General features: G+C 36.0%; 1 protein-coding gene across 1 annotated transcript; it reads left to right on the top strand.

Moving 5' to 3' along the window:
* Positions 1-321: 321 nt before the first annotated feature.
* Positions 322-24481, top strand: pip5k1ab (phosphatidylinositol-4-phosphate 5-kinase, type I, alpha, b). The gene is made up of 16 exons (XM_026284212.1): positions 322-540; positions 10875-10909; positions 12051-12131; positions 14892-15022; positions 15277-15394; positions 16247-16399; positions 16543-16842; positions 17373-17596; positions 17764-17847; positions 17927-17975; positions 18061-18142; positions 19229-19390; positions 19609-19744; positions 19845-19907; positions 20440-20527; positions 20637-24481. Exons 1-16 carry the CDS (start codon positions 495-497, stop codon positions 20637-20639), a joined length of 1755 nt encoding a protein of 584 aa, XP_026139997.1. The 5' UTR covers positions 322-494; the 3' UTR covers positions 20640-24481.
* The last annotated feature ends 55 nt before the right edge of the window (positions 24482-24536 follow it).

Genomic DNA, 24536 nt, shown 5'->3' with positions numbered 1-24536 from the left:
TGAGTTGTCTCTTTTACTTTTAAATAACATGCATTATAACAAGTTCTTTAAAAAAAGTATTATTTGACATGTAAACAATTATTTTGTTCCCAGACTTCAAAAGTCACGCATGCTCAACCTGTCCAAGATGTTATCTGTTCTGTGAACACTTGTTATTTTTAGCCCTGTACATAAAGGCTTGGCGAATTTGTTTCACAAACCCATCGGACGTTCACTAGACGAGACTGCCGTCAGTATCTATATAGAGCTATATAAAGCGCGGATATTATATTGTATTAATTTGAATTATTAATTATAAGTTGGATACATTTGATGTTCGTATAAAATATCGAATGACAGATTGTTTAGATAGTTGTCACAAACTCTTCTTGTAGTATTATTAGTCACAGTTTCAGTAAAGGGTACCAGCAGAGAGTCAGACCGAGCGGAACCGGACACAACTCTGTCTGTCTGCTTCCGGTCAGACAGATCGGGTCCAGACAGTAAACCCCAACATGGCGTCCGCCGGTCCACCCGACACGGGCTCGTCTGCCCCTCCAGGTAAATGAACTGTAAACCATCGTGGTTCTGTAGGGATATGGACGCGTGTGTGTGTTTTCGTGTTAATGTGTTGGCATGGATCCACAGTTTTTACCAGCACTGGATTGATTCAGTGTGTTTACTGGCTTCAATCAAGCCTTTTGTTCTACAACGACAAAAAACATATAATCTAGTATAGATGGTAGTTTGTAAATATAACGTATATGTAATGTATTAGATACGTGTTTGCGTGATGTATTGAATTAGTTGATCTATGATGTGAAGGTTTTCCTGAAATAATCCAGATCGATGATGTGGATCTGTGGCTAACGTGCTAAAAGCTAACGTAACTAGCCCAGACATATCAAACAAATAACAGAGCTAATATTTAAATAAATAAATAAAAAACTACATTAACAATACAATTCGGTTAAAAATAATTTCGGTTGTTTTCTATTACACTGGTTTGTTTGGGATTTAAATGAGCCATTCTCTGTAACGTAACTTACATTTCTCCCAGTTGTCGAGTTTTAACAACTGCACAACACGCTAATTTCTTATTTAACGTTAGATTAAACAAATTTTTTTATTACATATTTGTTTTTAAATAAGAGTTGATAGCGTTTGGTCAGTTGTATCCAAACTGTTCACATATCTTTATTTAGCATGGTAGCATTAAATTTTTCATTATTGTAAATGTCATGAGAATTTACATGATATGTGGAATATTAACACCTTTCTCTAAGACAAAAACAAAACGACATTTAAATCGTTTTAATATTATACAAGTAGCTCAATGCTAGTTAAATACCCAGGTTTGCATCAGTTTGCTAGTACCTTCCACAGTCGCACCCAGAATTATTTCGTAAGGGACAATACATTTTTCTTAAAAAAGATGTGTAGCACAAACACTAATTTGGAGTTGAAAGTTATTTAGTGACTTGGTGCTGATTAAATATGTAATCTTAATAATTATTACACTCACTGTGTTTGAGTGCTAATCTGTTTCAACAGTTTGTAAGAAAACTCATGACAAAGTCGTAATGCATTCATCCCTTTGACACTTGAAACTGTTTCTGTTTGTGCGTTAGCTAATTGGTTATTTGGATGTAAATGGCATTAACACTGCTTGTCCTGAGCGTGGTTATTCTCTTCGACTCTCTGTCTGTCTTCATTGACCGCTGATTAAAAATAACATCCCTTGGGAAATGAAGGGGAGATTGACTTCACTTGTATGAGGTGCTGAAGTCATTATGTGGTCATTATTTGGGTGGTTTTGTCTGTAAGTTCAGAATATCATGGTATTTTGTGTTGGTAACCCACATTAGGACATAGTTAGCACTCTACTGGAAGTATTTTTAGTGCTCTCAGAGACACGCAAACTGTCTAGATGATGGCCCGGGCTGTTCTTCTGCTCTAAATATAAATGTGAAAATGGAACAAAAACCAGCTCAGATGAAATGGGACAGACTGGTGAACATCTAAAATCCCATCTCACAAGCATCTTGCTGCAATTCATGACCTCAAATGTGTGTGTTGTTTTTGTGTTTGCAGGAGGAGATTTGTTCCCTACCACTCTTGAGAGATCGTGAATCTCTTAAAGGGGTCATATGATGTTGCTAAAAAGAACATTATTTTGTGTATTTGTTATAAAGAAATGTGTTTATGTAATAAATGTTGACATGTCGGGCATGTTAGAACAAGCCATTTTAGGAGGGTGTGGTTGACTTAACTCTTATAAAAAAAATAACTCTTTGGGTTTGAGACTTTAGTCTTTGCAACTTTACAGATCTTTTTTATGCACCAAGAGCTTATAACACCAAAGAGAGAGGAAAAATTGAAATCGCATCATACGACCCCTTTAAGCTTGGCCTAAATATAGACTAGCTCAAAAGATGAGCCATGTGTCCTCTCATAGTGGTCATTACACTTGCTTCATGGTTTAAGGATGTAATGCAAAACAGAACCAGTCAATTGTTTAAAAAAATTGTTTTAAAGAAGGAAATTATACATTTATATTTGCTTTAATTTTGTGAGATGCCATTTTAAATTTTTGGTTTTGGTGTAATTCATGTGTCATTACTATGAGACATTTCCTCTGAGAAAACATTCATCTGTTTGTGTGGTCCATACACTTATTCATCCGCGCTTGCACTAAACTATCCATATACCCATTCTATCCATGTACCCATTCATCAATCCACATATCCGAACCCTATCCCATATCCCACCCTTCCATCCTTCTATCAATCCATCCAGTACTCATTCATCCATCTGTCCATCTTCCCATTCTTCCATCTTTTTACCCATCTGCCCATCCAACAGACAAACCAACACACACTCATCCAAACAAACAAGTTAAACAACCCAACAGCCACACACCCAGATATAGACTCACCCATTCCAAAAAAAAAAAAAACATTAATCCGAACACCCACCTATCCAGACAAGCAAAACACTCACTCATCCAAACAAACACTCATTTAAACAAACAACAAATGGCCACTAAAAGAAACACCCATCCACACAAACAAGAAGCACCCAACCAAACAAACAAACACCCATCCAGAAAAACAACAAAAACTCATCCAAACAAACACCCACTCAACCAAACAAACATACATCCACCTGCCCAGACAAGCAACAAACAATCGCCCTGCCAAACAAACATTCACCCATCCAGACAACAAACACCCATCTAAACAATAGGGCTGGGTATCGATTTAGATGTTCCGATTCGATTTCGATTTACAAGCTCTCGATACGATTCTGGATTTTTTAAATATATTTTTTATTAGATTCTGTGAATATATTTTTTATACAAATGCTATTGAAAAAAAGAACAATAAATATCAGTTTACAAATGGTGAATTTATAAAAGAAATTAAGAGCACAGGCCTGTTTTTTAAACCCCTTTTTTATAGGGTCAATTTAATTTAATTTCAGTAAACTATTTAATTTATCCTAATCAATTGAAAAAACTTTTATTTTTTGGCAAACAAAGTGCTGCACAACAGAGGTTTACAGTTAAAATTAAAATGAAAACAAATGTGATTATTCCTTTAAAAATAATTATTAATATTTATTAGTAGCAGTAGCAGCATTATTGTCACATTGAGTCTTAAGACTCAAGATATATTTACAAGATACAAGATATATATAAGATATATTTTTGACAGTTTCTTCACGTGAAAATAAACTTTTATTTTGATGTTTTGCCGTGAGGAACTTGCAGCTGCTGTTTATGTGATATGATGGTAGTTTTGTCAAATTAAACAATAAAATGCTAATTAAGTGACTTTCAGAGCAGCTGTGGATGAAATTAGTGTATTCATATTATCGTAGTGAGATGACAGAGGATGAAAACAGTGCGTTGCACAATCCGCTATTCATTCATTCATTGTAGAAATTATGGCACCTTTACGCGTGATGTCAAATGCATCCACAGATTTGTAGCATTACTATAGAATTTAACCTGAGCATTGCAAATCGCGCTTTGTTCTTGTTAACAGTATCTCCGCCATGACTCCGCCAAGCGCTGAATGAGTGACAGGTTTTCTGTTGTAACGTTGCGTAAAGTAAATAAGAGGGTGACATCTAGTGTAGAAGACTAATAAAAAGATTCACATTAATCAGAGCTTCTTTTAAATTTTTGCTGAAATAAAAAAAAATATTGATACACGGCTTTTGAGAATCGACGTCATTTAAAAAAACTTTTGCCCAGCCCTACTAAACAAGCAACAAACGCCCACCCATCCAACCAACCAAACAACCAGCACTCCCCTATACAAACAAACAAACACCCATCCAAACAACAAACAAACATCCAAATGCACAACAAACACCCACCCAAACGACCACCCATTCAGACCAACAACAAGCACCCAAACAAACAAACAACAAGCACCTATCCATTTTTCTCTCAGGTGTGCATGATGATTCTCTGCTAAAACTTCGCAGCCTTCAGTAAAGGAGCACAAAAATTCTGACTAAAATATACATTTTGCTGAAATATTTGTAGTTGGACGATCAATGTGACATGTAGAATTTTAAACCTGGAAGTAAGTCGATTAATATGATGCACTGAATGTAAAGTGACTGTAATGGGGTAATCAGAATAACTTAACAACTAATTTTTATTCATTTGTGTAAAAATTTTAAAGTGGGGATGCTGTCAAAAATAAATAAATATATTTTATTAATTAACTTCTATTAACTTAATTAAATCCACAGTTGGTGTGACCACTCTGTACGTTAAAGCTTTCGTCCAAGGTGCACTTGCACGTTGTTTTTCACGTAGCTTTGCAAGTAGGCTTATTGAAGTGTCTTGGAGACAGTAGCTGCGTTTACATGGATACTACTAATCAGATCGTAATAGTACTAGAAGCACAATCAGAATAGAATAGTCACATGTAAACACGTCAATCGGATTTAATTGGCCAGATCCGACTAAAATTTTGATCGGATTGTAAGGGGTGGTTTATTCCTTTTTTTTTTTTTTTTTTTTTTTTTTACGGGAAACTCTGTACATTCATGCAGTGTGCGCATGTCGAAAGAGTAAATCCGATCAGAAGCTTGTGACATGTAAACGTGCATATCAACCTGATCATTTTATTCAGCGTTTATGTAAAGACTATGTTTGGATTCGTCAGTCGGAATGAATTAATTCCGATGGAAGCAAAAAGTGTCCATGTTAACGCACCTAGTGGCACAGTTCTTCTGGATTGAGACTTCTGTCTCAGTTTGTTCTGTTTCTTCATGTTTTTACAGAGAGACTGATGATGGTGAGTAGGGCTGCATGATATTGGGAAAAAATGACATTACGATATTTTATTTTTCTGGGATATATATTGCGATGTGAAATCAAATAAAAAAATTCTTACAAAAATGGGGTTAGCACACTTACATTCTCATTTTAAATGATTTAAACATCGACACCATTGAGTCAAGTGATTAATTGCCGCGTTTCCACCGAAATTACCCGGAACATTTTTACCAGGAACTTTTTTTCCCAGGAACTTTTTCCCCCCCAGACCTGTTGCTTTCTGCGTTTCCACCGCGGTGTAAAGTACTGGGTAGATTAGGCAAATGACTGGTGACGTAGGTCTGCGCGCGTTTCTCAATACAAAGTACCTCTGATTAAAAAAAAAAAAAAAAAAAGTACGCTGATTTTGGACGTGCATCCTCGGTAGTTAGTTCAGACTTTGTGCATTCGACTGGGGAGTGTGATGTCTGCAACTACGCAAGTCCGGTAAATCTATAAACAGCAGCGTAACTATATACTATATATATATATATATATATATATATATATATGATACTTGATAACTTCAGTCAGCTCGTCTTGGCTACTGCAATTTTCCCTACTGTATATTTACAATAAAACGAAATATGATATCAAATACCACTGCCTCCTTTCGTTTTCATTTAAGCATAATAACAACTGCAGAAATGTACTTAGGTCAGGGAAATGTGTATGCAGCCATTACAATGAAAGAAATATTATATAGACTTGCCTTTTTTATTTTCATTTTAACATATAGATAAATTGAATACAGACCAAAGAAAACTTGTTAGATTTACCCCGCAGCTGAATTATATTTTATGTTTAACCACTAAAGACACATCAGAGCCAGCGGCGCATATCAGAAGGTCTATCCCAGGAGAGGCTGCTCTCTGCGGATACATGAGGACTGAGCTCCCGCTGATCGAGTGGAGCTAATCGTCTACGAGATCGGCGAAACACATTTTTAAATAGGCGCTGTCTTTATAAATAAACCATAGATTTGAGTTTTAAACAACTACATTCTCGCCTGAAATACTTTTAAAATTACATTTCATGACACAATAACAGTAATATTTGAAAATTATCCGAATAAATGGTGGTTGAACTCAACCAATGCTGCGTGAACTCAGATCGCTTTGGCTACTGCAATTTTCCCCTCAGTATATTTACAATAAAACGAAATAGGATATAAAATACCACTGCCTCTTTTCATTTTCATTTAAACATAATAACAGCTGCAGAAATGTACGTTCAGGGATAAGTGTAACGTACAGCCATTACAATGAAAGAAATATTATATAGACTTGCCTTTTTATTTTCATTTTTACATATAGATAAATTGAATACAGACCAAAGAAAACCTGTTAGATTTACCCCGCAGCTGAATTATATGTTATGTTTTAACCACTAAAGACACATCAGAGCCAGCGGCGCATATCAGAAGGTCTATCCCAGGAGAGGCTGCTCTCTGCGGATACATGAGGACTGAGCTCCCGCTGATCGAGTGGAGCTAATCGTCTACGAGATCGGCGAAACACATTTTTAAATAGGCGCTGTCTTTATAAATAAACAACAGATTTGAGTTTCAAACAACTACATTCTCGCCTGAAATACTTTTAAAATTACATTTCATGACACAATAACACTAATATTTTGAAAATGTTGATCCGAATAAATGGTGGTTGAACTCAACCAATGCTGCGTGAACTCAACCAATCAGCATGTTTAGCGCCAAAGTCCCGCCCCCGAAAGTTCCTGAACTTTAAAAAAGTACCACCTCGCCAGCAGGGACTTTCTGGGGGGCATTTTTTTACCCGGAACTTTTATTTAGTTCCTGGTTCCTGCGGTGGAAACACACCAAGTACCGGACCAAGTCCCTAGTTCCTGGGTAAAGTTCCTGCGGTGGAAACGCGGCTAATATGCGCGAGGGAGAGAGAGCAAGACAGCGCTCGTGTTGTTTGAAGACGGTGAGCGTGCGGCTGGGGTTCGCTCGCTCGCGCTCTCTCTCTCTCTCTCTCTCTCTCTCTCTCTCTCTCTCTCTCTCTCTCTCTCTCTCTCTCTCTCTCTCTCTCTCTCGTGCACGCGCGTGCTCTCTCTCTCTCTCTCGCGCTCTCTATCTCTCTGCCCTGTTAAACTGACAGGACTTAAAAACGATGATGGTTAAACTGTGCATTTAATCCGCGAACCACATTCGTCAAGGGCCGGGGAGCAGATGGCCCATACAGCTAATGAATAACGGATCAACTACGACAGGCTACATCGCACATCCTGCGCTGTGACTATCGTGGATTCGTACATCGCAATATCGATGCTTAAACGACACATCGTGCAACCCTAATGGTGAGAAAAGATCTCTGTGTGGAGCACTGGTTGCTGTCAGACTCCTTGTTCAAACAAAAATCTCACTGGATTATTACAGTGGTGACGCTTTAGAATAATGGTCCATTAGTTAATGTTAGTTCATATATTAATTAACATGAACAATACATTTATTACTGTATTTATTAATCTTTGTTAATGTTAGTTAATGAAAATACAGTTATTCATTGTTAGTTAATACTAATTCACAGTGCATTAACTAATGTTAACAATCACAACTTTTAATTTGAATAATACATTAGTAAATGTAAAAAATTACCATTTACTAAGATTAATAAATGCTGAAGAAAGATTGTTCTTGCTTAGATCATTTTAACTAAAGTAGTTAACTAACATTAACTAATGGACCATTATTCTTAAGTGTTACCATTACAATTAATAATGGCAAAAATTATGTTGGAAGTATAAACTGATATTTACTACTGTCACTTTGTTGGTGAAAAGACTTCTGCACAGTACTGTCTGTATATATATTAAATTCAGATTTTTTCAAATCCAAATACAAAAATACAGAGAAATTAATTTTTGCCCATATTGCCTAGCCCTAACAAATTCCAATCCAAACAATTATCAAACACTCGCCCATTAAAACAATCAAGAAAAACCCATCCAATCAAGCAACAAATGCCCATCCATCTGTCCAAACAAACAAACCCCCAATCAAACTACAAGCACTCACACTCACCCATCCAAAACAACTAATACCCATCCAAATGAACACCCATCCAGCTTCTCAACCACTCAGAGAGATAATTTTAGCACACACTGGTCTAAGTGCTGACAGTTTCGTCCCAATTAAAATAACTGTTTCACCCCTACAGATCTAAGGACTCCATTTTGGAGGCTGCTGGCCTCTCAGAGAGGTATATGCATGGCTCTATTGTGCTGTTTGATTGAGAGACTCTGAGTAACAATTAACCACAATGGCTTGTCTCTTGCATGGTCTCGTTTGCAGTGGCGAGTTAAGCTTGTTGACTGGGGGAAGTGAAAGCTGTAACTGTGACTCTATTCGTGTTATTGAGGCAGATGGGAATAGGAACTGATATTTCAGACTAATGATGAAATGGTCCAGCAATCTGTGGGAACAAGTAAATGTATAACGGTTCCTGGACATTATAAGGCTTTACATAGGCAAAGTACATGACTTTCAGAAGTGACAACCAAATTCAAATAAGGTAGCGAATCCCTAATTTATCGTTTTGTGCATGTACCGAACAAAACTCACTCTTGAGATTGCGATGATTAACTAAATAATAATTGAAATTATTTGGGGTTAAATTTGATTGTCAGTTCACCTTTTTGTGCTTAATCCTGTTCTGTGCACACACACACAATTCAGTAATTTATGGGCATGGCATTCGGATTCTGCAACCAGATTCACTCCCAGAAAATGTATTTGCAGAAATTCTGCATGTTGTACAGAACTGAAATCAACGGCATAAAAGCATAAGTGGATTCAAGAAATTACAAGATAGGAGGTTTGTCTTTACTCGGTGTTGCCAGATCTTGCTTCTAAAAATGGAAAATAAGTCACTGTAGCATTACTTTTGTCAAAAATAGCAGATGCCAAACTCACGAGACTGCATTACTTTGATTAATATGGTGTTGATAATTAAAATTTGAAAATGTAATTTTGGGCATTCATTCTCCTATTTAAATGCAGTTGTCATTCCTGAAACTGTACACTGTGTACTTGGCCATATTGTAGCTACCGGTTTTTATGCTAATTGGTCTGCGTCATGGTGAGATGGCAAGGTAAGCAGTTAAATGCTGTCTCTTTTGAACTTATCTCATGTTGTTCAACCTTGACGTGTGTCAATATCACAAGTCCTTTCATGTGTCTTGATCTGCTAGCCATTGAAATAATCTTTATCTGTCCTCACTCAAACTTAAAATATCCATTGCTATTGCAAGAATTTGGTTGTCTGGGAAAGCATGTTAAAATGGGTGAGTTACCATCCATGCGTTCTTTATGTCGTTACGTAAACTTATCAGCAACGACAAATATGTCGCATCTGTACCAAAGAGATGATCATGATACCACAGAAATGTTTCTCCACCCAAGATGAAAGTGGTGCCAGTAGTCATCATGAGGCAAAGAGCTTTGACTGATAACATGATAAAACAACAATTTCTGACTTGTCCAGGTGCAGCCTATTTGTTGTAATCCTAATTTTGACAAATGGGTCAATAAAACCGTGCTAACTTTTTGTCCTTGCCCGGTGCGTCTCAGTCTGTTTGTTTTGACAATAGGCAGTGTTGTATAACTTCTGTCTCACCTGAAGACATGTGATCATTCAGAATCAAATGCAAAACAGTATTGCAATTATAAAAATATGAATTTGAGTCCTCTGGGTGTTTAAGACTGTCCTGTGTTGTTTATTGAATGAAGCGTCCACAAAGCATCTGCTGTGACAGTCTGTTAATCGTCTCGCACCCCTGGTGTCATGACAGATTTTGCCCCCTGTGACCTTGTCCGGTTGTAACAACTTTACCTTTTTTTTTCTAGTGGAGAAGAGATTCAATTTTGAATGTGAGACCGGAGGCGTTTTCGAGTATTTAGTGTTTCAGGATGTACAAAGCTACACACACTATTCATTTATAAGTTTGGGGTTGGCAAGATTTTTTTGTCTAGCATGAATTTATTTGATCTGTAAAACAGTGCTGTAAAAACAATAATGTTGTGAAATATTACAATTCAAAATAAGTTTTAAGTCTTTATTTGTCACATGATCCTTCAGAGATCACACTGATTTGGCACTCAAGGAACAATTCCTATTATTATTATTATTAATGTTGAAAACATTTAGCGAATCATGATTCCTGAATTCATGATCTTTTTTTCAGGATTTGTTGATAAATGTGGATTTGTTCTAAAGAACTGCTTATATTTCAAATAAAAAATTTTTAAATCATCAAAAATGTCTTTGCTGTCACCTTTGACAAATTTATTGCATCTTTCATTTGACTTCAAACTTTTGAATAATAGTGTATAATTAAAAGTGACTAATAGATAGCTAACCTAAATGACAAATGGACTAATCAATATGAAAATATCCAGTAAAAAAAGACTGGCTTCAGGTAGGAGAAGAGAAGCAGCAGTAGTTGTGAAGTTCATATTATATTTTTTTCCATTCCCAACTGTGAAAATTGATTTTTGTTTTCTTTCTCTCTCCCTTTAACTTTAAAGGGTCCAGCGAAGTTCGAAAGATGACCATGACGGAGGTAAGACTGATCTCCTGTTAGACTACACAAAACCAGTTTGTGTAATTCACAGAACTTATTTCTTAATAGCTATTTAAATTCTAAATGTGGTTAATGCAGTTTTGTTCATTTCGTCACATCATTATTTTTTTCCATTAAATCATGTTACTGTTTTTATTGATTTATTTATTTATTATAGCTTTACTGGCTTTATTTGTGTCAGAATGACTTAACTAGAAGGGAAGCACATATTCAAAATGCATGCACAAACAATGTAGACATCAGAACTTACACCTGATAAGTGGAATAGTTAATCAGGATTCTTTTGTAGATTCATCAAAATAACTTATTATGATTTGTTCTGGAATTATACCCAATATTACACTGTTTGCATAATGACAATTCAGTAGCAAGATTATATAAATGTATATTTTTTTTTAAGTAGTCGTTTGTAGCAACAGTCTTTTTGTTAATTCATCATTAGTGTTCATTTTTGCCAGTTTAGTGACCGTTTTTTAAGTGAAAAGGCATTTGATGCCCTGCTGTATAGTAAACCCAGTGTTCTCTGAATGGTTAACATTTGGCTTAAGTCATGAATTTATGCACAATATAGCACCGGCTCTTACTTTATCTCAAAACAGATGTCAGGTTCTCACTGCTTTCTGTACTTAGAGTTTCCGTGCTTCATGCAAACATTTTAACCTTCCCTTGTTTTCTCATCTCAGTTTCTGCTCTGTTAGACAAGCACTTGTAAAAATCTCAGCTCAGTGTCCACAGTTTCACCGAAGTCTGAGTGTATTTTAGTTGCTGGACATTGGTAGAGGAATGTGAGCATGTGAGCCCTGCAGGCTGAAGTTAGCTTGACCTACTGTTCCTGTGTTGATCAAACAGTCATGTGAGAAGGAACTCGAACAGGGCAAATATTGACATAGACACACACACAGCTCTCATTGTCAACTGAAGATTCACATGTATCATCAAGGCATTGAGAGGATGAACAGTCGGACAGGAATGTGTGTGACTGTGTTTGACTCAAGGAAACACCTGACAAATAGAAAGTTAAACCTGGACTGCATTGAAGCCTCATGAATCCTTTCTATTAATGTGAAACCAGATGTTTTTTTTCTCTGTCACTCATTTGTGTCTCTGTCTCTCTAAATAGGGGCCGGGATCATCTCAGAGTATGAAGAAGACCATCGGTCACCGAGGAGTTGACCCCAAAGGAGAAACAACTTACAAAAAGGTCAGCTTGCAGAAGGGGTGGGCGCTATACCGGTATGAACATGACCACTGGTATTTGTTCCATGATATCGATTTTGCTATACCGTGGATACCGTTATATATCCATGAATTCAAATTTTGCAGTTATATTGTTTGGTACGCTTTGCAAATTTTTACACAAATGACAATAAAGAGACCAGGCTGAACGTTTTTGTCCTCTGTGTGGAACGCCATACTACACAGGCATTAGTAATCAAACACAGACCATCGTAACAGACCAAACAAATAGAGCGCAAATCCCCTACTCCAGTGGTTCCCAAACTGAGGGATGGTGTACAGTCAGTGATGTAACAATTAAACGTGAGCCAGTTGAAAATCGATTCAAATATGTGACGATTCAAATCAGTTGAGATGCTAAATCAAATCACAAGTTAATTATGTTTAGGAGTTTATATGAATGTATACCTGAGGGGAACTTTCTAACTTTCTTTTTTTGTGTCTTTAGAAAAGTTTAGATGGTATTTTTTTTCATCTTTCCTCTGTATAATGCATATTAAAGTTCATAAGTGCAGCGCTGCTTTGCTTACAGCAGAAACCAAGGAAACTCTTTAAGCGCCACCTGCTGGCAGAGAGTGAATCTTTACCTCATTCAGCTCATTCACTGTTTCATGCAAAACTGAAGTCAAACCATTCTGTTTTTGCTTCAAATTATACAATATAATTTAGATTAAATACTGCTCCTATTACATGTATGCATACATACATATGTATACATATATACCGGGAAGTCGTGGCCTAATGGTTAGAGTGTCGGACTCCCAATCGAAGGAATTGTGGGTGGGGGGGAGTGCATGTACAGTTCTCTCTCCACCTTCAATACCACGACTTAGGTGCCCTTGAGCAAGGCATCGAACCCCCAACTGCTCCCCGGGCGCCGCAGCATAAATGGCTGCCCACTGCTCCGGGTGTGTGCTCACAGTGTGTGTGTGTGTGTTCACTGCTCTGTGTGTGTGCATTTCGGATGGGTTAAATGCAGAGCACAAATTCTGAGTATGGGTCACCATACTTGGCTGAATGTCACTTTCACTTCACTTTCACTTCACTTCATAATGTTCCTGTAGCTCAATTGATAGAGCATTGCGCTATCAAGTGCAAGGTTGGAGGTTTGATTCCCCGGGAACACATGATAGGTAAAAATTGATAGCCTGAATGCACTTTAAGTCGCTTTGGATAAAAGCGTCTGCTAAATGCATAAATTTAATTTAATTTAATGTATGCAGCATCTTTATTTGGATCATGATTAAAATGCAGTATTACCTCTAATTTTAAATGAAAAGAGCACAGACAAAGCCTTAATTTGTTTAATTGAAGAGCTTTCTTTTATTTGTGTTACTTATTTGATTTGGGGTTTGCTTTCAAATTTCAATTTAGTTTTGTTATTTACATTTACATTATATTAACATTTTGTTCTTTAACAGACACTTTTATTACAAATCGTCATTGTCGGGCAGAATCCTCGCATCTCCAAATCCATTATTTTTAAAAGCAATGGCACAATAAAAACAACTTTTCAGGTCTTTGTCCAATCCCTCACTTTGTCTAGTTTAAGTTTAAAATATTTTGGCTGTATTTTTTTTTTTTTTTATCGCAATATAATATTGATTGTATATTATACAATATTACCTGGACAGTGTAAAATATCATGATATAATAATAATGATAATAATGTGTCATCTGATAACAGACAAAAAAGGCAAGAGAAGAAAAAAAAAAAAAAAAAAAAAAAGGAACCTTAAAAAAAAAAGAGGAACAGAACAAAGGTTGGAGGTGGAAAGGAAAAAGAGATATGATGTTCTGAAATGTTGAAGTAAAATTTAAATCAGTGATTTTAAGGTTCTTTCTATTTGCCCATTACATTTCCTGGATATTTTTTTTTCATAGAGTAGTGATGTATCCTTATAATAAAAGCATTAATATCTATTTTCGTCTCTTATTTTAACTTTAGTAGCAAAAAATTATTTAAAGTTGAAAAGTTTCATTCCTTTTCATGAACCTACAAAATAATCTAACTTTTTTAAAGAGTATTTTTTTTTTAATGTTTTATTTTGCTGTGCATTTGCATTTCTGTGCATAAAGTATACATAAAATTTATATATTTTTTGCTTTTGTTGACTTAGTCTGTAAAACTGAAATGTGTTTTTAGGATTTAAGTTGTTGGATTTAAATCTAATCTAATCTTGACAAACTACATATCATTGGAAATGTCTAAGACTCCCGAATTATGTATGAAAACTAATAGATTAATTTATGACAAGAGGATCTTAAAATCTCAAAATTCATCCGATAAAACCCATTTTAAAATCAGACATTGCATTTCTATGTAAATGTTACATCAATATCATGTTACAAAAATGTTTCATTCATGAATTATAAAAAAATAAGTTTGGATCATGCACTATAAAGTCTATGTTCAAAAAATGTGAGTGACATTTAAGGGGTTAAATATTTAGAATAAACACACACATTAATTATTGTCAAGAGTGGAAAATATCAAGAACCTTTTTTTAACTATATCTCCCACTCACTAATAATGACACATCCCAGCATTTGTGTTACTGGAAATTACGGTTTTATTATAAAATGCATTATCTTCCCACACCACCTACATAACAGCTCATTTGTAGGTTATTTAAAACAATCATTGTGATGCGGATCTAGTGTTTCCCGTCTGTCCTCTCTGTTAGCACTCATTTCTCACGTGTACTCTTTTATTTGCCTGTAGACGACCTCATCTGCCCTCAAAGGAGCCATCCAGCTGGGCATTACACACACTGTGGGCAGCCTCAGTCAGAAAGCAGAGAGAGATGTTCTCATGCAGGACTTCTATGTAGTAGAGAGCATCTTCTTCCCCAGGTGTGTACGAAAACATATCTCACCTGTGTATATATTTCCCAGAAATACTCAATCGTGTTCTAAAGATATATTTAAATATATTTATGGCCATTCAAATAGATTTAAATTGGTTTGCTGACTGTTGTTAAGTCTATGTGTCTTTAAACGGAGTGAGATTGCAACCATGTCAGTGTCTTTTAACTTTTTTTATATAAATAAGTAAAATTGTAATAATATAGAAACTCATAACCCTGTCTCTGTTTTTTCCCCTGCAGTGAAGGAAGTAATTTGACCCCAGCGCATCACCACGGTGACTTCAGGTTTAAGACATACGCCCCCATCGCCTTCCGATATTTCAGAGAGCTCTTTGGCATTCGACCTGACGATTATCTGGTTAGCTGAACCACAAACATACTCGCATCTTGATGTTTCGTATAATAAAGCAGAAAGCCCCAAGAAGCCTTTTTTTATAACATTTTTATAACAGCTATAGTACAATATGGAGCAGAGTATTAAAATCCACTGTAGCTGTTATAAATTCCCTGTAAACCATGACTTCACAGGGGTTATTGCTTTTATAAAATTGTTATTCCATATATGTAGCAAGGTTTCACAAAAAAAATTTTTTTTAATTATATTAATAAAAACATTATTTTTATGTGTGCCAAAAATATAGTTCCTCAGAAACAGTTGTGGTTTCACAGACAAAGAAAGAAAAGAGGTGTATGTTTGTAGAGTTATTTACAACAGCTTCGAATGCGGCTCAACCAATCAGAATCAAGGACTGGAACTATCGGTTTTATATTGACCCATTAAAAAAAGTTTATATAAAATCTTTACATAAAGATTACAGTATGATGAAATATACATTAAATATTATTTAAATATGTATTGCTGATAGAAAATGATGACGGTTAAATGGATTAATCATTTTTGTGCACTCTCTCTACAAATACATATATCAGCAAGATATTTTTAAAGAAATTAATCTTTTTATTTTTATTTAAATTAAAGTGCCAGTTAAAAGGCCTGTTTGTGTTCTACACAGAAATTAGCAGCACATCCATTTTCAACTGTGAACATAAGAAATGTTTGTTGAGCATCAAATTAGCATATTAACATGATTTCTGAAGGATCGTGTGACACTCGAGACAAGAGAAAAGTGCAAATGTAACATGTGATTTTATATCTTCATTCTCCTAAGGGACTCCCCTGATGTGTTTTTGTGTTTTTTTCTGTCTGCAGTACTCTCTGTGTAACGATCCTTTGATCGAACTGTCCAACCCTGGAGCGAGTGGATCCATATTTTATGTGACAAGCGATGATGAGTTTATTATTAAAACAGTGCAGCACAAAGAGGCAGAGTTCCTGCAGAAGCTACTGCCCGGGTACTTCATGGTGAGTTTTACTTTAGATACTTCTGTCTAGAATGAGTTCTTTTTCATCTCAATCAGAAACTATTACACTCAAAGTCAAATTGTTGCAACTCAGATTGCTATTACAGAATTTGTCTTCCTATTCTCTTCTCCTTCTCTCCTCAGAATCTGAATCAGAACAAGAGAACGCTGCTCCCGAAGTTTTACGGCTTGTATTGCGTGCAGTCGGGTGGAAAGAACATCCGTATCGTTGTAATGAATAACCTGTTGCCCTGCAGTGTGCCTATGCACCTCAAATACGACCTGAAGGGCTCCACCTGCAAGCGGCGTGCCTCCCCTAAAGAGAGAGAGAAGAGGGTCCCCACTTTCAAAGATCTGGATTTCATCCAGGATATGCCCGAGGGCATCCAGCTAGAACCAGACAACTACAACGCCCTCTCCAAAACCATCCAGCGGGACTGTTTGGTGAGCATGCATGCTTGTGTTTGAGTGTTATTTCATGCTAGTTTGAAATCCAGAATCCATTATTAGTATGATGTTAATTAGTGTAATGTTTAGTGAATATTCACAATATACCATACTTTTTTTTTTTGGTCTATAAAGACTTTGAATATTTATTAAAACAGTAACTGTTATTTGATTGCAGTGATTTGATTGCACTTTATCATTGACCATTAAGTATGCGAAGGATCTCTATTTGTTCTTCATGTATTAAATTGTTTTATTAGTAACATATCAAATTTAAATGTTGCATTTTATTACTGTGTATAGTTTAATTGGGGCATATAAATGAATCATTTAAAACTAGATGTTATTTTTTTAATTCAACATTTTTGAATCTTTCTGGCTGCAGTAGTTTAAAAAGATGCATCCTGTGTCCTTAATTAATAACCATTTAAACCATTTGGGGCAAATATGTACAAAAATGCATATATACATATTGAATTTTGTCAAATGCAAGGTATTTTTTGCTTATCTATCTCTGTACTTGACAGCTGCTGCAGAGCTTTAAGATTATGGACTACAGTCTGTTGGTGGGGATTCATAACGCAGATCAGGCATGTCGTGAGCGAGCAGGGATAGTAGAGGGTGGGGGGTCCGAGGGGGCCGTGACACCAGACCACCGGAGGCCACAGGCTCAGAAAGCTCTCTACAGCACCGCTATGGAGTCCATACAGGGAGAGGCCAAAGGAAAAGGAGCCCTGGAAACAGAAGACCAGTTAGTCAACATCTTATTTTTCACCCACTTATGTATTTGTTTGATTTTCAATGGAAGCCTGCAGTTCATCTGTATACCTATCCTGTCTGCCCTTGTATGTTTTCTACATTTGGCTGCAGTATATGGTAGTCATATTTAACACATTCAATTTGATGTTCTGTCCGTAGATTGGGAGGAATCCCTGCACGCAACAGTAAAGGAGAGAGAATACTTGTTTATATTGGGATCATCGACATATTACAGTCATACAGGTGACTACTCACAGTCAACTGTTGAGTGTTCACATGTTCGTGACCATCATTAATATCTCTACTTTTGTTCTTCCTTCAGATTTATAAAAAAAATTGAGCATTCCTGGAAGGCCTTGGTTCACGATGGGGTAAAAAGCAAGCATTCGTTTTTTTTTTTTTACACTTATTTGCTACTATATGAGATAAATAGCATTTCTCTCTTTTACGTTGTAGGACACAGTCTCTGTACATCGGCCTGGATTCTACGCTGAGCGATTCCAGCATTTTATGTGCAATACAGTATTTAAGAAAGCATGTAAGTTCATAAAACCTCAGCTTTTCCAGCGAGGGATAGTTCAATTCAGTCATCAATTACACACTCTCATGTTGATCCAAAGACATTCAATCATCTTCCAAACACAAATGAAGATATTTTTGTAACCTGAGAGATCAAAAGAAGAGTCAGAAATTCCACCAAAACGTTCAAGCTTCAAAAAGTTCAGAAATACATTCTAAAAGTGATCCATATCCACAATTGTTTTATAAACACTTAACAAAATTATAAACACAAAACTTTTGTTTGTGCCTCCATTTCTCTTGAACTGATGTCAAATATTTAATACTTTTTCTATGTACACAAAAGGCCTATATCTCTCAAATATTGTTCACAAATCTGTCTAAACCTGTGTTAGTGAGCACTTCTCCTTTGCTGAGATAATCCATCCACCTCACAGGTGTGGCACATCAAGATGCTGATTAGACAGCATGATTATTGCACAGGTGTGCCTTAGGCTGGCCACAATGAAAGGGCTGTCAGTAGATTAAAATTGTTTATCTAATTAATCACAAAAATACATTTGACTTTGAAAATACCCACAAAAGATTATTTAAAGTTATTGTGTTAAATGAGAAAAATTGTTTTGTAACAATTTTATTTGATTAAACACAAAATGTATTACACACAAACAGCCTAACATAAACTATGGAACATGAAAGAAGATAAATTGAGAAACATCTCAGTATTTCTTGTTCATACAATGAAAGTCATTGGTAACCAAAACAGCTTTTAAGTTCCACAAAAGAAAGGTTTGAAAGTACATGAGGGTGAGTAAATGATGACAGAATTTAAATTTTCTGGGTGAACTATCCCTTTAATGTTTTTTTATTTTTAATATTATTATTTACTAAATCTTGTAGCAGGTGGCGGTAAATGTCTTTATTCGATTCGTTCAAATGGCAGGAATGAAGTGAATGGCTCTCTTGGGGCCCAGTGCATTAACTGTGTTCAAATATTTTGATCACGTTATTTTGTCAGAACTAATTAAGTTACCACGTTAAACTGATGGGCCTAGTTTTTAAGATTTTTGTGATGTCTACATCCTAACCCTCTGTTCGTTCCCAGTAAAATCATCTCCCTCAAAGAAGAGTCGTAGTGGCTGTTCGAGTGTTGTGAGACGGCTTCCGATGGGAAGCTCTGCTTCTGCTTCTGGTGGACAGACAGTCGCTGATGCCAGACTGGTGTACCGTACTCACCTTAACCAGTCCGAAACAGAAGGAGAAAGTGGTGAGGAATGCAACCCAAACGATTTACATCATCCCTGGTTAAAAAAAAACAATAGCTGGGATGCTGCAATAAATCATCCTAACCTTACATCAAATGTTAAACAGCAGACATCACTGTAAATTTTTTTGACTTTATTTGATGAGTTGATCAGCTTTTATCGTGCACGTTCTTTGGAGCATAAATCAAGTGGTAACTCCCTGTGTGATTGTTGTTCTCAGGCATGCAGTCGGACAGACCGGACCTGCTTTCACAAACCGATCCTTTGGCTGGAAGCTCCAGTGAGTTTGCTGCAACTAATCTGACCAGCGCCTTACCTGGCAGCACAGGAAGGACATCATCTTCCCCTCCTCAAAGGTACCTCCGCACATCATCTTAATCTGTCACTGTTTCTCTGTTTCTGTGTAGTTTATTGCAGTCTTTCTTCCCACGTATAATTATGCCGGCTCACTGACAGGTCGGTAGGGGTGGAGGTGCACAAATCTGCAGTCACTGAGCCTGACAACAGCGCCCCTCTCAGGTGAGACTGAACACACACTTCTCATCTCACCACCTCTCATGATTAAACCGTCAAAGAAACATTCTTTTTAAAGAACTTAATACTTCTATTCAGCAAGGATGCATTAAATCGATCATAACTGACAGTAAAAACTTTTAAAGTGTCTTTAAAATGAATAAAATTAATAATGAATAAAGTAAAAAAAAAAATCCAAAACCACTTGCGCGGTGTGATATATTTCATGCTGTATTTATATTTCATACTTGCGTTATTCCAAAAGTTCCCAAGGATTTGTAAATCATATCAGAATGATTTCAAAAGGAGCATGGAGACTGGAGTAATGCTGAAAATTCAGCTTTGCCATCACAAGAATAAATTGCATTTTAAAATATATTCAAATGTAAAACATGTATGAATATATGAATGTTTTTGCTGTGCTTTTGATCAAATAAATTGGAGTCTTCTTTCAAAAACATGAAAATCTTACCAATCACAGAACTTGTTTAGGGTGTGTATATAAAGACAAAATGTTAATATGTTCTGTGTTCTTCAGCACTGAAGCCGAATGCTTAGATGAGCAGTTAAGAAACGAAGACGCTGTTTCTCTCGAAGACATCATCCCAGAAACGGACATTTGTTTTGTAAGTTTTAAATGAACAAATTTATATATGTGACTAAAATTATTTCATTCGGATCCCCAAATTTTGTTTTATTAAAGGCTAAATGCTTTTTTTTATTTTTGTTTTCCAGTAAGAGCAGAGCATTTAAACAAGAGATGGACGCAGAACCTCAGAAGAGATGAGGGGCGCTTCTGAGCGCTGGTATGATGGGGGTTTTCGGAAAGAACTCCAGGGCCTCAGCACAATGAAATATGTTTTAAAAGTGAGTGAGAGACTGAAAGAATGAAGGAAAGCCACTGAGCGAAGAGTTTTAGTGGTTCTTTCTCTTTCTCTTGCACAGGAAATGCTGCTAAAACCAATTTTCACAACAAAATTCTTCAAAAAGTGATGTTAGTATCTCAGTCGCACTCTTTGTTCGCTCTTAAACACTTCAAACAGAGCAAGCAGGATGCACAAACTCTTTAGTTTTCTCTTCCTAGCAAGTGCTGGGAGGAAAAAACATGTTACACAGTTGGCACCAGTTTATAGTATCGTTGGAGGCTATGTTGCATAAATCTCTATTAGCATAGATTTTTATTTATATAGGCCTTTAAACCTTTTGGTTCTCTCTGAACTGGTGTGAGTCGGACTAATGGCTGCTAGCGCTCCAGTACACTTATCTCAAATGGCACTATGCTGTGACGGAGTGTGTGTCAGAGATAAGCAGACAACTTCTATTTCTCAGTGGCTTCTGTATATACATATATGAAGGTTCATTTTTATTTTTTTTTGATCTGATGAGAGCATCTCATTGGTGAGTTTTCCAGCTCTTTCTGTGTTGAAGACAGCATGCGCCCTAAGAGCAACAACAATACAGGGGGGAAAATGACCAAATAGGATTTCCACTTTGTAAAAAGTTAATGCATTTGAATGTTACAGAAAAAATCGCGTTGTATTTTCGAACTATTCCACATTCAGGCTTAGTATTTCATGGTTAGTTGCTTTACGATTGCCTTCTTTGAGGTGCCACTAAGTAGATTTTAGATTTTTCTCTCATTTAATTCAGATGCTTGGTTTGCCTTTGAATCTCTATGCATCTGTCACTTGAATTTAGTTTCCTGCTCCTCCATACTGGACCAATCAGCTCTCAAGGACCTGCTTGCATGCCATATTCTCTCTTTTCACTGCGCATATTGCTGCCATGCCAAGGGTCCCCTAATATTTGTGTGCTGTGTTTGTGTATATAGTTCTGTAAATATTCATTCTGTGTTCCTGTACATTTTAAAATGCTACTAATGTGCTCTTGTGGCACAGCAGCTGTGTCTTTTAACTAACATATTAACGAGTAGTCTGACAGAATGATTGATGTTCCATGACGTCTTCCAATCATCTGCCTTAATGCAAATATTGAGAGCAACGCGTTGGTATAAAAACTGGATGCAGAAATTATATGGCCTCCAAACACTTGGACCAACATCTAAATGCTTATGAAAAATCATTTCGGATCTACAGATGATTTTGTTACACAATGCATGTTTTTTTTTTTTTTTTTACTCCAAAAAACCTAAGCATTTTCAGATATAGTGTTTAGACAAGACTGAAGTGATTTGAATTTAAGTAATATAAACTGAATTTATATTCTTCTAGCTGTTTGTACTGTCGATAAATGCAAAATCTTAAGGTCAGTCATTGCTGATTTCCAAATGACAGTATGTAAATCCTTTATAACCATGTAAATGTTCTTTAATACAGTTGTACTTTTAAACTCACCCTCAGATTAAATACTCTAAGTGAAGAAAGAAAGACACTAATGGGCTTTACCAGGGCACACGTGAACACTTTAGTTTATAGAGGAGCTGGAAAGAAAACCTGAAGAGCCTTCGGCTCAATAAAAGCTCTCAAAGAAGCTGCCTTTCTTTTATCACTTCCATTTAGCCCATAGCATTTAACAGAGGAAATGGGGTTTAATGGATCTATCATTTGACAGGCATTACTTACAGTTTCTCTTTGGCCGTTACTCAAAGAATAGTCTGAGCCGATGCTTCGGTTACACACAGATCTAAGACTGATATTGCAGTCTTGAAGTATTTAGATAAAGGGCTGACTGTAGTCTTGAACAGTAGTCTGTGAACTGCATCATGGACATTTGAGACCGATGTAATCTTTTGCAGACCTAAAGAAAATGCAGATAGAATATGCAAAGGAAGTACATTGTCAGTCTTTCACAAGACTGTATTGAAGAACTTTTCTTTACAGCTTCACAGTGGATGCAGTATTTATGCATAATCAAGGTGTTTTTTATATTTTCAAAATTTTTGTTAAAAATCAAATTGGTAAAAATGTGCACCTGTGGACAGAAGTCCTAGGGTTTGGGTTAATGGGTATTGTGAAGTAAATTGTATTTTGCCTTGCTCTTTTGGTTTGAAGCATTTCAGCGACTTCAAGTCTTTGTCAGATGTTACACATTAAATCAAGTTACAGAACATTTTGATAATGCACCTTAATGCTGCACAAAGTTTAATCTAGAAAAAAAAGTATCTACCCAACAGCAAGCTCATATCACTTAAAAACTAGATCTAAAATTACAGTTTGTAATTTGAAAGTAGATAGGGGTTAAAGCATTTGTATCAATGTCTGTTTTGGCGCTGAATTTAAAATCAAATATGTGCAGTTTGCTATTTTACTGGCTTTATTTTTTGGGTTATGCTGCAGATTTTATACACTATTTCTAAACTTGAACAATTTGTGATCATTTGTGAATGTCAGAAAATACCTATGATAACATTTAACTCCAGAGAGCTATAGTACAGTATGATTTACATTGCCCTGATTAAAATTTTTACGTGTTATAGTCAATTTTTATCCCATCTCTGTTCAAAGTTACTGGGTCTATAATGATGTTACTGTTATAAAACCTTGCACACAATGTTCATATTCATTTCACTCTTCCGTGTGGTGCTTTTTATCTGCTCTGTGTAATGGACCTTTTAGATTGGAGCTTCTAAAATGTATAACCCAAAAACTGATCTTTGATCGGCTCTCAGTGGCTTAGTTTCACAGTTGGCTTGGGGTATTTTCTCTAAAGGTTATCTAGTTTCCTTTTTTTCTCTTCACAATTTCGGCTTCACTCTCATTTCTGCTTCCGTGGGGTTATTATTTATTAATTTGTGTTTATGGACTCAAGACACAGCAATCACTGCCTTCCTCTGACCATTATTATGGGTAAGAATGATTTTCAGCTCCTCTAAACCACACTAAGACATCTTAACATCTTGACTTTAACATCCCAAAAGTGGATCTTTTGGTCTGGAAATAATACAAATGTTATAAATATGAAAATTATATTGTGAATGCAATGTGAGCAGTCAAATAGAGACAGCTGTTTTTCATATGCTTTGTCCAGTGTTTGTATTAATACAGTGAGACAGATATTTGCACAACAGACACGTTAGTTGTGCACAGTGCACACCGGATTAAATGCTGGCAACGTAGTAGACACTAAACAGACAACCAACCTACTGCAATATGAACATTTCTGCCAATGTATTTCAGTTATTGTATTTATTCAGAAATGTCTTTCTCTCCTCTTCTTTTTTACTTTGTGGACCTGTATGGATTTTGAATTCTCTCTATGTACCGTAGATGATTGTATGTATTATGTAATCTGGCAGATAAAGCATTTTTGTATTTTATGTGTTTAGGGTATGTCCATGATAAATATTCAATATAAATCTGTGAAAGCTGTTCCTCGGCTTTTCTACATGTGAATGTCTGGCGGTGTCAGAAACAATGACTGACAACCGTAAGTGCTTCGAGGTCTATATTTTTACCTGGCCTGTAAAAAACGTGTATATAATATGTATATGAGTCACGGAAATGCCTTTTTCTTGTGTGGTGTTTGCAGCCTGTTTCTCCTACCATCTTTCAGTGATGTGGTGACGTTGTTTTTTCTCATTGTCTTTCTGATTTAAAAATAAAAAAATATTTTCCAAACCATTGTTTTCTCCTATATTTGTGATTCTTCCTCATTCAGAAATAAAATAAACTTACA

This window comes from Carassius auratus, chromosome 16 (assembly GCF_003368295.1).
Source record: "Carassius auratus strain Wakin chromosome 16, ASM336829v1, whole genome shotgun sequence".
In the NCBI taxonomy this organism is placed as follows: Eukaryota; Metazoa; Chordata; class Actinopteri; order Cypriniformes; family Cyprinidae; genus Carassius; species Carassius auratus.
The sequence above is the reverse complement of the archived record's forward strand: the minus strand, read 5'-3'. Positions and strand labels throughout refer to the sequence as shown.